General features: G+C 43.9%; 1 protein-coding gene across 1 annotated transcript; it reads left to right on the top strand.

The window, feature by feature from the left end:
* Positions 1–979: 979 nt before the first annotated feature.
* Positions 980–14,139, top strand: TMEM18 (transmembrane protein 18). The gene is made up of 5 exons (XM_074991207.1): positions 980–1,057; positions 1,443–1,563; positions 2,276–2,330; positions 3,711–3,804; positions 3,890–14,139. The coding sequence occupies exons 1-5, from the start codon at positions 1,010–1,012 to the stop codon at positions 3,977–3,979; spliced, it is 408 nt and encodes a 135-aa protein (XP_074847308.1). The 5' UTR covers positions 980–1,009; the 3' UTR covers positions 3,980–14,139.
* Positions 14,140–15,417: the final 1,278 nt, after the last annotated feature.

Genomic DNA, 15,417 nt, shown 5'->3' with positions numbered 1-15,417 from the left:
ATATAATTCACCTGTTTAGCAATCATTGTTGGAGTTCCTGCCTTCTGTACCAGGAAAAAGTTGAGTGAAGGGCTTCCTGGGACTCCCCACCCCACCTTCCATTCTAGCACCTCTGGGAGCAGAGGCTGTGGAACATGGTGAGGACAACAGTTTATTTTAGGGAGCAGGGGAAACTGAGCACCAGATGATTTTCCTGACCCTTCATAAGGGAAATAATTAGAGTTAAATCTCCTAGAACTGGAAGAGACCTCAGGAGGTCATCTAGTCCAATCTCCTGGCCTCTTGCTAGAGCCAAGCACCATCCCTGATGTTTATTTGCCCCAATCCCTAAATGGCTTCCTGAAGAACTGAACTCACTACCCTGGGTTTAGCAGGCCACTGCCTAAGCCACTGAACTATCTACCACCTCATCAGTTGTTTGCTTCCCCCATGAGCCCCACATCCTATGCTCCTGTACCTTGCATGATTTGCTGTCCTCCTGCTCACTGGAAAAATCTGTAACCTAAGAGTCACATGCAACGGAGACACCCGATATTCCTACCACAGGTCTGCAGCCTGGAGCCCCCCTAACCCAGGGCTTTTATCCTACCCTCCTGGCCCAGCCAGCAGCACTCAATGACTGCAAAGCGATGGGGAAATGTCGTTTTTTCCCGTTTCCTCCTCTCTCCCGCCCAAGTGCCTCACCATTTCCCACACGCACTAACCCCACCGCCCGCTGCAGAAGGGAACCGAGCACCCAGCAGCACGGGAGCGAAAGCTAGCAGTGTGGGTCCCCACCAGCCCCTCCCGCGCCCTCCACTGCTCCATGAACAGCTCGGCGCAAAGCCCAAGACCGCAGCACTAGACACCCTACAGCTTATCCACCCGCCCCTCCAATAGGAGCGCGCGCTGTCTCCCTTTATATACGCGGCGACAGGCCGCGCGTGCTCACGACGCTACCCAGGCTTGTCTCGCAGGACCTCCCCCCCCCGAAGTCTCGCGAGAATGAAGGGAACAGGCTACAGTAAAGATGGAGCCGCCGCAGCGTGTGCCCATCGGGCTTCCTACGATACTGGCGGTAACTTCCCCCGCCCACCATAGCGAGCGGTTCGGGGGCACGAACTTCCCCGGAAGGGAGAGGCCCTGCTGGGGTGGAGAGAGGGTTGTGTGCGGGGCCCCCCGGGGGTGTCGGGGAGGGGCTGTTGGGCCCTGGCACCTCAGAGTGGCAAATGGGGGAAAATCACTTTAACTACGTTCCAATGTTCTGCATTTCTAATGCCAGTAATTCAGCAGAATAAAGTAAAGGTCCAGGTTCGCAGGGCCCCAAGCGAACAGTCTAAGACTGACTGACTGGTAGTTAATATGCAAGCCTAGAACAACAAAGTTAGTGTTGGTGTAGGTAAGGTGACAACTTATGTTCATTGCCTGCAGGTTTCCTAATTGATTTCATGTTTTGTCTGCAGCAGACAGACTGGTCTGAATCATGGCTGCTGGGACTTGCTGTTTTTCACATTCTCTGCTTCCTGCTTACCTGCTTTTCTTTCCAGCGCTACTACCTGCAGATAGGGCATTTTCTCACCATGGGTGAGTATTAATAGCTTTCCTGAGTTTGTGTTACAGTTTGTGTCTATATCTTTACAGATTATTACATACCACCTTTATCTATTCAATTCTGTTATTAGAAACTTTGGTCTTGGTCCTGGAAGATACTGTGGCCTGTCATATTTTAGACAGACTTCCAAAAAATTCTACTGTTGCTGACTCTGGTAGAACTGCACTATTGTTACCAATATTGAGAATGCTAGTAGGCTGGCCATTGTTGGCCTTTTATCTATGGTATGATATTAGATTGCTTTAAATAAAACACAATACTTAAAATGCTGTCCACTTTGGCTCCTAGCCTTCAGACACATGAGGAGTTGCATCACAACCTTGATTCTAAACTAGTTACTTGGTTTTGGATGAGGTTTTTGCTTTTATGTTAAATTTTATAATTGCACCACCATTAACATTGCCTAAAAATTTCACTTTTGTACTGTAGATTTGATTATTTGATCTCTTTCTTCAAGACTATATTTGTGCATTTGTCTTTTTTGTTAAATTGCTTTCATATTGTGTAATGAGTGTCATGTGGAACAAACATTTGGAATTAGTTTTGTGCTATTTAAGTTCCAAATTTTTAATTTTTTTAAGCAGGAAGTAATAGTACAGGCAATGCATACAGATTCAAACTGACCATCAGATGCCTGTCTGGAAAGAATGTTCAAGCTAATACTAGTTTCCTTCTGTGATGTAGTGGCCTTGGTGTATTGCGCTGAATATATCAATGAACTGGCTGCTATGAATTGGAGGTAATTATGTAACTTTTATTTTCATATTTAAATTTATGCAGTAAGTGCTGAGTATTCTATTTTGTTTGCTACTGTATACCTGTAGCAGGGTTCAAGCTACCAGAAGGGTTCCTCCCCCTCTGGGTCAGTGGGCGGCCACCCTGCCCCAGTGTCATGAGTACAAACCAACCCCAAGTCACTAGTTCAGGGGGGTTCCCACCTTGCTTCAGGTTGGTGAAAGGCAACAGTTCAAAGCCCCTTCTTACTTCAGGCAGGTGCTGGGGAAAACTGGCTCTCATTGGCCGTGTCTACGCTAGCCCCAAACTTCGAAATGGCCACGCAAATGGGCATTTCGAAGTTTACTAATGAAGCGCTGGAATGCATATTCAGTGCCTCATTAGCATGCGGGCAGCTGCGGCGCTTCAACATTGACGTGGCTCACCACCGCACGGCTCATCCCGACGGAGCTCCTTTTCGAAAGGACCCCGCCTACTTCGAAGTCCCCTTATTTCCATGAGGAGATGGCCATTTACATGGCCATTTCGAAGTTTGGGGCTAGTGTAGACATAGCCATTGGGGTCTAGCCCTAGAGCAGGGCAACAGCAAGTCACAGCACCTTAGCTGCATCTTTAGGTGCCTGAAATCTGGTTCTTAATCTGAATTTAGACACCTAAAAATATTGGTCTGCCTTTTTTTTTTTTTTTTTTTTTTCCCTTCAGAGATACTGAACTTTCAGTGTTTCCCATGACTTAAATGAGAGCTGTCAGTGTGCACCACTCTGAAAGTTTGGTGTTTTTTGTTTAGACATCCAGTTATTAATCTGTGTGTGCCAAACTTGAGGTATAAATGCTTGAGAATTCTGATCTAATTCAAATATCAGGAATAATTGAATTCTACAAAAAGAGCATTTTCATCAATGCAAGAGTAGGTTTTCTTTCTAATGCATAAGTATATCTTTCTAAAGTTGCATTGACAAAGAGGACAATTGTCCATTAGTCACTTGGGGTATGTCTTTTTAGTGGTTCTTCAATAACGAGTAGGCCATCTTAATGTCACCATCTTATCTGTGAGTCTGTTGATGGCTGATCAGTCTACACTGCAGTTATATGCCCACAAGCTAGCCCAAGGCTTGCAGGCCTCAGTCAGTTTGCATGGGCCAGCTGTAGGTTTTTAGTTTCAGGGACAATGTCAGTTGCAGCGTAGTCTTGGCAGCTTAGCCTTTAGGATCTGAATTGCAGTGCACTCATACTCTTAATTCTACCATATTAGCAAAAATATTATGCAGAAATGAAAAGGTAGAATTGGTTGAAATACAAATGCACAGAAGAACACGTATGTACAAAAATTATTGAAGTTCAATGTGTGAAGTATTCTGAGTAATATTTGTTTTATGTATTTCAGGTTATTTTCTAAATACCAGTATTTTGATTCAAGAGGGATGTTTATTTCCTTAGTATTTTCAGCTCCGTTGCTGTTGAATGCTATAATAATAGTGGTAGGTATTTAATTTTATATTTTTTTAATAATGCAGATTATAATTTGATGCATTGACATCATCTGTTAATATGCTTACTTTTCAGATTGCCTGGGTTTATAAAACATTGAATGTAATGACAGAATTGAAGACTCTACATCAGAAAAGAAAAGCAGAAAAAGAAAAGAGAGCATAAATATATATTTATTTTTAGTAACATTTATATATAAGCATTCCTTCCATCTTACCTTATTTTTAACTGGGAGCTGCAATATTTTTGTTTGAGGGTGGATGTCCCCTTGGCTGCCTCTCCTCCTCTTCACACCAAATACTCTGAGTTTGTAAGCTGTACATGGTGTGATCATTAATATTGTGATGCAAACAGAAAAAGCTGTTCTTAAAAACTTCATGCTCTTTGCTGTACAATGGAGGTTGAATCTCTCTAGTCCAGCACATTTGGGACCTCACTGGTGCCAAATTAGAGAATTTGCTGACCCGTAGGTGGTCAATATTGTCTAGTAGCGTTATCGACACTTCCACTGTTGACTAAGGATATGTCTACACTGCATGATAAAGTCCATTTTTAAGGCAGTTAGCTTGTTTGTTTGGTTAATACAATGTCACTGCCTTCACTGTAAATACCATTAGGTAGATTTTTAGGGAGTGCTATGGTTGATGTTATAACACCATTGAAAGTAACTTGCGGTAGCATCAAGTTCAATTTAAGGCTAGTGGGGAAATGCCATGTCTTCAAATCGACTTTATTAGCCTCCAGAGGTGTCCTGCATGTATCCCACAATGCCCCATAGTTATCTGCTTTGGCCACTTCCATCTCCACTGCTCTCCAGGTGCGCAGGACTTCGGTAACAGGAAGCCTGCAAATTTGAATTCTGCACCAGGAAGCCCGTGGCAGCTAAGCTGTGGTGGTCATGCTTGTATGAGAGAACCCCTCTCCCCAACAACACCCTTAATAGAATGTGGGTGTGCTGGCCCGCATAGTCAGTTGAGGCTGGTCCCCTCACTCAGCAACGCACTGAAGGGACCGTCTCAACTGGCCTTCAACCAATTTTCCCCCGCCCCCATGACACCCCTTATAGAATGTGTTGGGGTCAGATATAGCAGTCCCATGTTTAGAGTACTAGTTGGGTTATCAGGTAGAAGCCATACCATTCTGTGCAGGTAGGGGTGCTTTGAAATGTGGGGAAAGTAGCTGGAGGATCAGTTGATCACAGACATCCCAGGGCAGTATGACAGTCCCCTGCCTCATGCACTACACTTTCTGAAGCCAAACCATATGGTTTTCCTTCACCTAGGATTCCCTACTTGTCCTTCTTGCACTCTGAAAAATGGTCGTTTGCTTTCCATGGAAGGAGAATGAGGGCAATGCAGTGTGGGAAGATGACATTACATACCCACAACAACTTGGGCATTTTTCCCATACTGCCCCAGTGAAAATACCCAGAATGCTATGGGGCTGGGGGAACCGTGGGATAGGTTCCCACAATGTACTGCTGCAACAGTCGATGTTTGGTGATTTAGTGTGGCAGCAATGAGTTGACTTTGTGGGGAGGTGCGGATAGTCGAAGTTGAATTTTTAAAACCCAGTGTTATAAAATAGATGTTAATAAAATCAAATTTACATTATAGTGTAGATGTAGCCTAAGCTCTTAAAAATATTTAGGGGTAAGTTAGAGCAGAACACTAAGCTCTTAAAAATATTTAGGGGTAAGTTAGACCAGAACACTGAGAGCTAGGACTGGTGGTTGTAAACTAACTTTATAAAACCACAGGAAACTTAACACCCATGATAAGTGGACATCCAGCTAACTAAAATCATGTCTGACCAGAGTGCCAGACTAGAGAGGTTCATCCTGTAGTTTCTTTTGTGTTAAGACGTTGTAGCCTCTGCTAGGATAGACTTTCTCATCTTTACTTGTCTAAAAATTACATACTTATTGCATAGGCTGCTCATTAAAATCATGATTTCATATCCTTTTAATGGGAGCTTTGGTAGTGATATCAGTGGATGCAGGATACAGTGGTTGGGGGCACTGTTTAAAAAAAAATGTGTTTTTTGTGAATCCCACAAGGTGTATGTTATAAAACTAATTCCATAAGAATTATTTATTAATTTTTTTTCTAACTCAGTCCTGTAAGTATAAGTTGACATATGGTAGTCAGGATGGGCTTTGAAAGATTTGGCAGTTATAGCGTATTATTAGTCAGATATGAGCAACCATTGCAGTAGTGGCTAAAAGGACTATTGCAATCCTGGAGAATTGCAAGTAGCAGTAGGAGGGCTGTGTTACCTTTCTATCTGGCTGGTGTCATATTGTCTCCAGTCCTGGTATTCACTGTTCAGCTCAAGACTACTGAGGTATTCTAAAAGGGATCACAGGAGAGCCATGAAAATGATAAAAGAATTCAAAACATGCTTTTATTGTGACTGAACTCTTTAGGTGAGATTCTTGGCAACAGGAGCAATGGACTCCACAAAGCTGAGATGGGCACTTAGGTGTCCGGTATCAGTAGGAAGCACTAAACATTTAAGAATGTGATTCCCCAAAGCTAGCACACTAGGTAAAGAGCTTCCTAAGCTAGCAATGGTAAACACTGACAAGAATGGCGTGTCCTAACACCTGTCTGAGTTCAGTGCCTGTCTTCGCTTAGTGAAAAATGATTTGGGAACACCTCGAGAATCAGGTGACTTGGGAGCCTAAGATATTTTAGAAATGAATTAGAGACTTCTCTGCATATGCTGCTTGAAAACTTTTGTGATGTGGAAAGCACACTCACCTGAGATGGGGGACAGCTTGGCTCAATTCTCCTTTCTGTCAGATTTTAAACAGAAAATCTCCCACTTCTCAAGAAGGTGCTATAGTCTGAGATACTGTGATTTGAATCTCTCTGGCTGTGTCTACATTATATTACATTACCTTCAAAGGAAGGATGGTAATGAGACTGTTTGGAGTTTACTAATAAAGTGCTGCCGTGCATAGGCAACACTTTATTGAGCATATTTCTCCCCCCACCCTGCGGCAACTCCGAAGTTTTAAACTTCGAAGTAGCAGCATGCATCTAACCGCGGTGCACCCGTCGGTACTTCGAAGTGCCAGGGCATCTTCGAAGTCCCTTTTGATGCGACTTTGTAGGGACAGGTAACCCCGACATCATAGAAAGGTCACTCAACGGGGAGGGCACACCCTGCTGCAAGCCCAAGGCGTGAGAGCACGCCACCCCAGGGACCACTCCTGGGACTCAGGACTTGCTAAAGACCTCCCAGAGGGAAGGGGCTAGCAGAGAAGACGAGACCCAGATATGAAACAAACTAACCAGTTAATTTATTGAACATGCAACTGTCAGCGCCCGGTGGTTTCCCCCCGCGACATGGTAGCCAATTAACGTGCGGGCGAGCCGGGGCCAGAACCCGGGGTCCTCGAGGAAGGGGGAATCCCACTACCCACCGGCAGGAGGAGTAACGCAGTCACTAAAGGGCAATGGAACTCCACCTAAGGTCCACTCACCCCCTACCAGACAGGCAGCCAGCGAAGGGAGAAGGAAACCAACACTGGTGTAAAGTATAACTAACAGAAAGTTTATTAACACAAATAACAGGCGAAAACACAACAGCAACAGTAAAACAAACACACAAACCAGTTCATACTATTATTAACTCTATGCCTAACTATACTTTAACTTACAAATATAACTGTGTAGTCCATCCTGGATATCTGTGATATTGTATTTATTGTTCCGCAAAGGAAGATATATTTGTTAAAAGGAGGGAAGTGGAAGGAGGGAAGGGGAATCTGGACCAGGGCGCTACTCCCAGTCCAAGCGGCTGGTGGCGGAGGTCACTGGGTTCTTTGCCCTTTGACGACCTCCCAACCCCAACCTTTTCCCGGGACCTTTAGTCCACTTGGGAGAAATAATAAGGAAGGGTAAGGGGGAGAAGGAGAAGTTATAGGTAGCTTCTTATCATTAAACTAATTACTATTATTATTATTCATTTATATTGATTGCTTAACATTGAAAACTGGTAAAACTATGAACGATATTTAACTATACTTAAACAATATTTAACTATAACTAACACTAGCTGTACTGCTTTTAATCAAGTGTGGCAGGCTTAATAGGTCTGGCCTTGCGGGGTCGGACCCCCAGGAGTTACCCTCCCCCCCGTCGAGAGACGGCACAGTAGGGGCCGCGTCTCCCCTATGAGGGGCTCTGGTTCCCATCAAGTGTTTATAAGTTCTTAGTGTAGTGTTTAAGGCCAGGCTGAGCCGTAGGCCTAATTAGTTTACGTGTCCGGTGAAGACGTCGTCCAATCCAGGTGATGAGTCAAGTCCAGTAGTTTGTCCAGTCCGGTGTAGTGTAGTTAACGATGGTTAGCCCCAGCACCCGTGCAGCTTGTGTGCGGTGATTTGGCAGGAGGAGCGGCGATGACGTTGGTGGGTCCTAGGTTTCTTCACTGGGCCTGCAGTACCCGTGGCCGGAGCCACGAGCCAGTTCGCCACCCGATGAGTACGCCTGAGGACCCACTTGCCGCTCCTTAATGCGAGCGCGGTGCTGGGGTTCGCAGAGGCTCTGGTACGGTGGCGCCGCTTCACAGCTGATTGTCTCCCTTTAGAAGAGACTGCGGCTGCTGTGATTGGCCCGTGAGCAGCATCTCCAAAGGTGAGGGCTGCAGTGATTCGCTCTGCTTGGATCCACACCCACTTTTATCTCAGGCAGAGCTACAGCAATTCCTTCAGCTCTGGAACAGAGCCACCTAGAGGGCAGTTGCTGAAGTGATTTCAGCTCAGGGCAGAGCCACCAGAGTGGCTGCCCAGTGATTTCAGCTCAGGGCAGAGCCACCAGAGTGGCTGCCCAGTGATTTCAGCTCAGGGCAGAGCCCTGCCCAGCTCCCAGGCTGATCCATCCAGAGAGCGGTTGGTGCAGTGGTGTTTTAGCTTAGCTTTCAGGCAGAGCCACCCAGAGGGCGGCTGCCACTGTGATTTCACAGCTCAGCTCTGAGGCAGAGCTACCCAGAGGGCGGTTGCCGCAGTGATTTCACAGCTCTGGCCTCCAAAACGGAGGACACCTAGTGGTCAATGGTGCTCTGCATGGGGTTTGCAGAGTCCTTGCAGTCCCTCAGGGCTCCTTCTCTTTTCCCAATGTCACTGAATGAGCTGAGGGCTCCAGATTTATAGGTAGTTTTCATGATTATTTATGAGGTAATTACCATATTCATGATTCTGTGTGCACAGTCTTCAATTAGGTCCCCCTCTCGGCCGAAAGTTCTGGAAGCTTGCTGAAGCTTGTTCCCTTCGGCCAATCAGAGGACTCTGTTTGAATCCTAGCTTCATGGATTCAAGTTACCAGGGAAGCTAGCTGCCTCCAAATGACCGTTGATGGGGCCACAAAATGGTGGCCTATGAGCTTTTAGTTTTTCCATGTCCCTGCATTGATTTTACCTCAGCCAGAGGCTTGTTTCCCCTGACACACGGGGGTGATTATGTCCTAGAGATAAAAATCCCCGACAGCAACAAAATTAAACAAACAGACATTAGAGAGAAACAAAGGTAACTTATTAAATATATAGTAGTATCTACTTTAACTTACAATTATATTATTTATATTCATGGTGACTCCTGTTGTGAACTCCTCTGAATATTTTATTTCGCCGCAAGGCAAAAACTCAAGTTAATTTAATAATGTGTCTGGGAATAGGACCAAAGGTAACTAGCTTAAAGGAAAACAGAGTATAGGGTGAAATTTCCACTGCCCGTGTTCTATCCACAGACTGGTGGAGGCGAGGAATCCTCGCTTTGTAATGGAAGGGAGAATGGGAAAGTACAATAGGAGATGAGATAAGGGAGGCTTTTGCCTTCACCTTGCTAATATCTTATCTATAAATACTTAATATTGGATCTATTACTAACACTACTACTTAATAAAGACTATTAATAATTAAATGTTTTGTATGCCTGGGCTATAGGCCCGGCCCTTAGGGTCAGGCCCTTGGGTACTGCGCTAGCCTCATCGGACCAGGCGCACTGCAGGGGCACGATCCCCTGCCTCCCCAATGGGGGCCCCGATGTCCCAGACTACAGTGTGTCTGTGTTTTGTATAGGTAGGTAAGTTTACATGTCCTGTAGAGTGGTAACAGCCAAGTCTGGTAAGTTGAGTCTTGTCCAGTAGATTTGTCAAGTCAGGTAAAATTCAAGATGGCGGCGAGAGCAGTGGTGCCGCAGGTGTGATGACGGCAAGACAAAATGGCGAACCCTGAGTTACGCAGCCAGGTACCCAGTACCCGCCTTATGGCAGGCCAGTTCGCCACCTGTCTGCTTGACCATAGGGTCTGCTTGCTGCTCCTTGAAGCAAGTGCACTGACGCAGTGACGAAAACGGCGCTGCGATGGCAGGCGGCACCACGAGTGGTTTCAGCAGGAGCTCTTCAAAAAGATCTTTGCCCCGTGGGCTGGTCTAAGGGACTTGCGGACGCTGCCTGAGCAGCCATGCTTCCGTATATGGTGCCACTGATCTGTCAGTGGGCTCCCAGGGCTGCAGAGTGCTCCGCAGCACCTGCTTAAATTCTTAGTCCTCATACATAATTCATGATCTGATTAGCATACCAAAATTCTATCTACCTGTTTTCAGTCAGGTCCTCTGGGGCTTAGAAGGTGCCAGAAGGTCTCCTCCGCCCAATCAGAGGCCTAGAATTCAAGTACATGATTATAAATAATTCATGAGTTCAGGTTACCAGGGAAACCAACTGACAAAAAGTGACCGTTGGTGCTGCTGCTAAATGGCAGCTTATGACACTTTGGATTTTTCATGTGCCTGCACTGATTTTTATATAGCTAAAGGCTCGTATTCCCTGGCCCACGGGGACGATTATGCCCAGAGATGTTTAAAAATCCCTGACACCCTTACTTCTCAAGAGGATTTCGAAGATGCCCCAGCACTTCAAAGTACTGGCGGGTGCGCCACAGGTAGATGCGTGGTGGTGCTTCGAAGTTTTAAACTTCAGCATTGCCGCAGGGGGGAATTTGCTTAATGAAGTGCTGCCTGTGCACAGCAGCACTTCATTAGTAAACTCTGAACAGCCTTATTACCACTTTCCTTCTAAGGGAAGTGGTAATGTAGACAGCCTCTGTCTCATAAGATGTTACACTGTGGATACATGATGACTAATTAAAAAGGGTGACTGGGTCAGGATTTTCTTAACTCCCGGGTGGGTGCTGTAAACACAAGTCTACATCATATTCTCTCTTGCCCAATGACTGTTTTGGGGTGACCAAAAAGATCTGATACATACTGTTCCAAAGAACATATTAACATTAAGTGTTTATTATTCTCTATAAATAATATATGGAGGTCCCAATCCAAGTTTATCTTGAATCACCTGAGTAAACGCTAATGAAACTACTTATATTGGTAAAATTAAACCTGCATAAGCTGTTGTGGGGTGTCGACTGATGTTTGTACCACAAGAGTATTCAAGTTGTGACCCTAGATGGTTTTACTACAGATAACTAGGTTTATTCTCTGTACAAAGTGTGACTAATAAGAGATCAAATTATAGCTGTGTAAAAATTCTTGCCTCACCAGTGGAAAAAGTAGGAGTTTCTGAACAGCAGTATGAGGTGTTTGCCATACTATGACTTCATAAGTTAAATTTGTTCCATTTGCAACAAAGGGTATTAATGTAAATGTGTAGTGTAAATAGGTAAAATTCACCTAATAATTAATTCACCCTAATTCATAAATGTTCACAATCATTTCATGTGAAATTAGGAAAATGAAATACAGCTTTTCTAGATCTTTCTATAAATTCTCATGGGATTAGCTGTTCAAACCAAAATGCAAGTCTACAGAGCCTGCATCCTCAGCACCCTCCTTTATGGCAGCAAGACTTGGACCCTGTATGCCCGCCAGGAAAAGAGGCTGAACGTCTTCCACTTGTGCTGCCTAGGCGCATCCTTGCAATATCCTGGAACGACAGAGTGACCAACACTGCCGTCCTCGAGCAAGCTGGAATCCCAACCATGCACACCCTCCTCAGGCAGCGTCGGCTCCGTTGGCTTGGCCATGTCCACAGATGAATGATGGAAGGATTCCAAAAGACATCCTGTATGGTGAGCTAGCCTCTGGCAAAAGACCTCCCGGACGCCCCCAGTTGCGCTACAAAGATGTCTGCAAGAGAGACCTCAGAGAGGTAGACATCGAGCTGGGCAACTGGGAAGAACTAGCAGATGACCGCAGCAGATGGAGGCAGGGGTTACACAAGGGCCTTCAGAAGGGCGAGATGAGGATCAGACAGCTAGCAGAGGAGAAGCGAGTGCACAGAAAGCACACTAAGGACTTGCCAGACACCCACCACATCTGCAAGAGATGCAGCGAGGACTGTCACTCTCGTGTGGGTCTTCATAGTCACAGTAGATGCTGTAAATGAAGTCCTCAATTGAAACTTTAAAGGGCGCGATCCATAGTCTATGCAGACTGAAGGATGCCTACTACTGCTATGTTTTTGAACTTAAGCATACAAGAGAATTCATAGAGTAGATCTCTAAATATATGTAACTAGGGGGAAAAATAAGGATGCTTTTTTGTGTTTCTAAGCATCTGCTATTGGTTCTCCTTTTAAGAACTCATCTTATAAGTGTATCAGTGGGGTAGTTCTCTGCCCTTTTGTGTATCTGAAACAAAATCAGTAAAGCCAAAAAGTCTACCCACAGATTGGTCTACCCACAGAGCTGGGCCCTTCAGAGTCAGACACACCTTAACTTTTTCTTGTATTGCAAGATTACAGTGCAGAAGCATGAGTAAAATCACAAACCTTAACAGAGTAACATATGTGCCAATTAAAAAAAAAATAGCACCAATGTAGTTGGATACCACCATAATGATGCTATGGTTTTCACACTTTTAAGTGGCTTGAAGGTGAACGTTTTCTTTGTAAAAAATCATTTAATACAAAGGCACTGGCTTTTTTCCCCCCTGCAAAGTGTGGATGATTTGTGTATAGTGGCAGAGAATAGATGTCAAATCAGTGAAGTAGGTGTTTTTAAAAATGGGATTCTTAGCTTTGTTCAGCTCCAGGAAACTCACAAAGTACATATTAAAATGCTAAGTATAATTGAAACAGCACATGGCTTAAACCTTCAAGGGCTCTTAAAGACTAATAGCAGTACATTTACAAATAATTTAGTTGTACAACTGACTACAACCTGAGATGTGATTTCCAATTAGAATTAAATGTAAATAAAAATATTCCTACTTCTTCCCCCATGGGATGATGTAGCCTTACCTATTTTGATTTTTCCTCTAGATAATCTTTTTGTATAAAATTCTGAAAGAAATTCTGAGTTTGAGGGGCAATAAATACATATAAGACTAATGACCGGTTTTCAGATTATTTTAAAAAATGAAATGTGTTTTTACCATAAGAATATCCCTCAGAGAATTAAGCAGAAAGTGATGATTGTTTTGGCTATAATAGGAATGGATTTATGAAGTGATAGAACAATAAATGTAACCTAAAAGCCTACTTTCTGACAAACCTAAAATAATTACATCATTACTTCAGACAATTTTGATGGTTTCAGCTTTCTATATGTGTTAGTAATTAGGGATTAAATTTTTATTTGGATGGAAAGCCTGAGTCAACATGTTTTGCCTGAAAGATTTCCATGGAGGTTGTGTGAGGAAAAGACTCTTTGTTATTGAACCTGGACTGAAAACACAGCTAGGCAACAGTTCTTCTAAATACTGGAGCCTTTGGGCTACAGTGGGGAATATTGTTATTGGAGTCCTGTAACTTGGACAGACAGAATTCACCTCCAGCATGCCCTGATCTCCAGTGTTAGACGGAGAGTCACTGTGGGGAAAATCCTAAAAGGTGCACATGGAATATGATGCCCACATGTCATCTTTCTTGTAGCCCAGCATTATCTGTATTTGAATTATGGCAATTGTGGCTCATTATGGCATCTGCATGGGGTGAGAGTGAGTTTAGGACTCTTCCGTGAAATTGCTAAAGAATCATTACTATAAAAAATTAACTTTCCCAATGCGAAACTGGTTAATGAACTGCAGTGAGGTGAATTTGCTTTGTGCATGTTAAGTGTTTGTACTGTCAGGGTCTGTTACTGTAAATAGATTTTAATTAAATAGCACTTTGGAACTGGTAAATGGGGAAGAGGGAGAGTTCCCCTTCCTCTATCTTTATTTTACTTTTCCTAGAACAAGAAGATCAACAACTCAGTCTTCCAGACAGCCATTCAATAAAAAAAAGGAAAACGTTTATAAAACTGATAGTCAAGAAATTTGACAGCTCCGGAGCTTGATACAGCCTGGCTCATTACTGTCTCTCTTCAACTATGGAAACTTGAATTTGGATAGTATTCTGTTTCTTAGGATGACTTGCCCCAAGCTCAGATTTATCAAAGTCATCCTCTGTACTACATTTCTTAGGCGGTCCTGCTATCCTGGTTATGGGAGAGAATTTTGATAAAAAGCTAGCTTGATCCTTTTGGCTGAATGCATTTGGGTAGTTCCAGCCCATGCCGATCACAGAATACTAACCTCTGGACCTAAAGTTACGGCAAGCAGCATAACCACTCCTCTTTCTTAGTGGTCCCAGTGATGTCTCCTACAAAACTGAAACAAGATTACATTGACCAGTAGGGTAACCTCAGAAGTATCAAAAGGCCTGTATCCTCTCTTACACAAGTATTTAGCTTACACAGAATAAGAGGGAATTGTGTATACATTTTCAGTGGTTTCACTGGAGTAATTTATTATACAAAAATAAGAAAAAAGTAAGTCAAGAACTATAATAATTTGTTGCAGCACATACTGATGCTACCTGACAGTGGAGTTCCACTGTGCAAGATACAGTATAAAGAACAAATCAGTCCTGATTCAAAATTTATGGCTTCTCTAGTTTCAAAAGATTACAACTGATTTGGAAAGCAGTCCTTGGCATTGATTAAAGTAAAGCAAATTTCTTATGATAATTGTGATATATGCACAAATTCAGCACAGACTCAAACAAAATGAACTACCCCTTCTTCCCATCTGCTCATTCAGGCCATGTGTACACGTGCCCCAAACTTCGAAATGGCCATGCAAATGGCCATTTCGAAGTTTGCTAATGAAGCGCTGAAATGCATATTCAGCGCTTCATTAGCATGCGGGCGGCAGCGGCGCTTCGAAATTGCCACTGCTTGCCGCCGCGCGGCTCGTCCAGACAGGGCTCCTTTTCGAAAGGACCCCGCCTACTTCGAAGTCCCCTTATTCCCATCTGGAATGATGAAATATGCATTTCAGTGCTTCATTAGTAAACTTCGAAATGCCCATTTGCGTGGCCATTTCGAAGTTTGGGGCACGTGTAGACGTAGCCTCAAAGTGCTGGTGAAGACCGACTTTGCTCTGAAGGCCAACAGCATAGGTTAGATGAATCTAAGAAAGACATTCCAAAGTTGAGAGTCCTTGGTGGGAGGCATCCTGCCAAGCTCTAGTTCTTCAGATCTTGGGACTGTAAGAATGTCAGAAACCTCAGGTGTTACAGCAGGAAATATTCAAAAATGCATTCTTTCTAAATTAGGACCTAACTTATGTAGGGCTTTATGAACCAAGGTTATGT

Source organism: Carettochelys insculpta, chromosome 3 (assembly GCF_033958435.1).
Source record: "Carettochelys insculpta isolate YL-2023 chromosome 3, ASM3395843v1, whole genome shotgun sequence".
NCBI classification, from domain to species: Eukaryota; Metazoa; Chordata; order Testudines; family Carettochelyidae; genus Carettochelys; species Carettochelys insculpta.
Note: the sequence above shows the minus strand (reverse complement) of the source record. Positions and strands in the feature narration are given on the sequence as shown.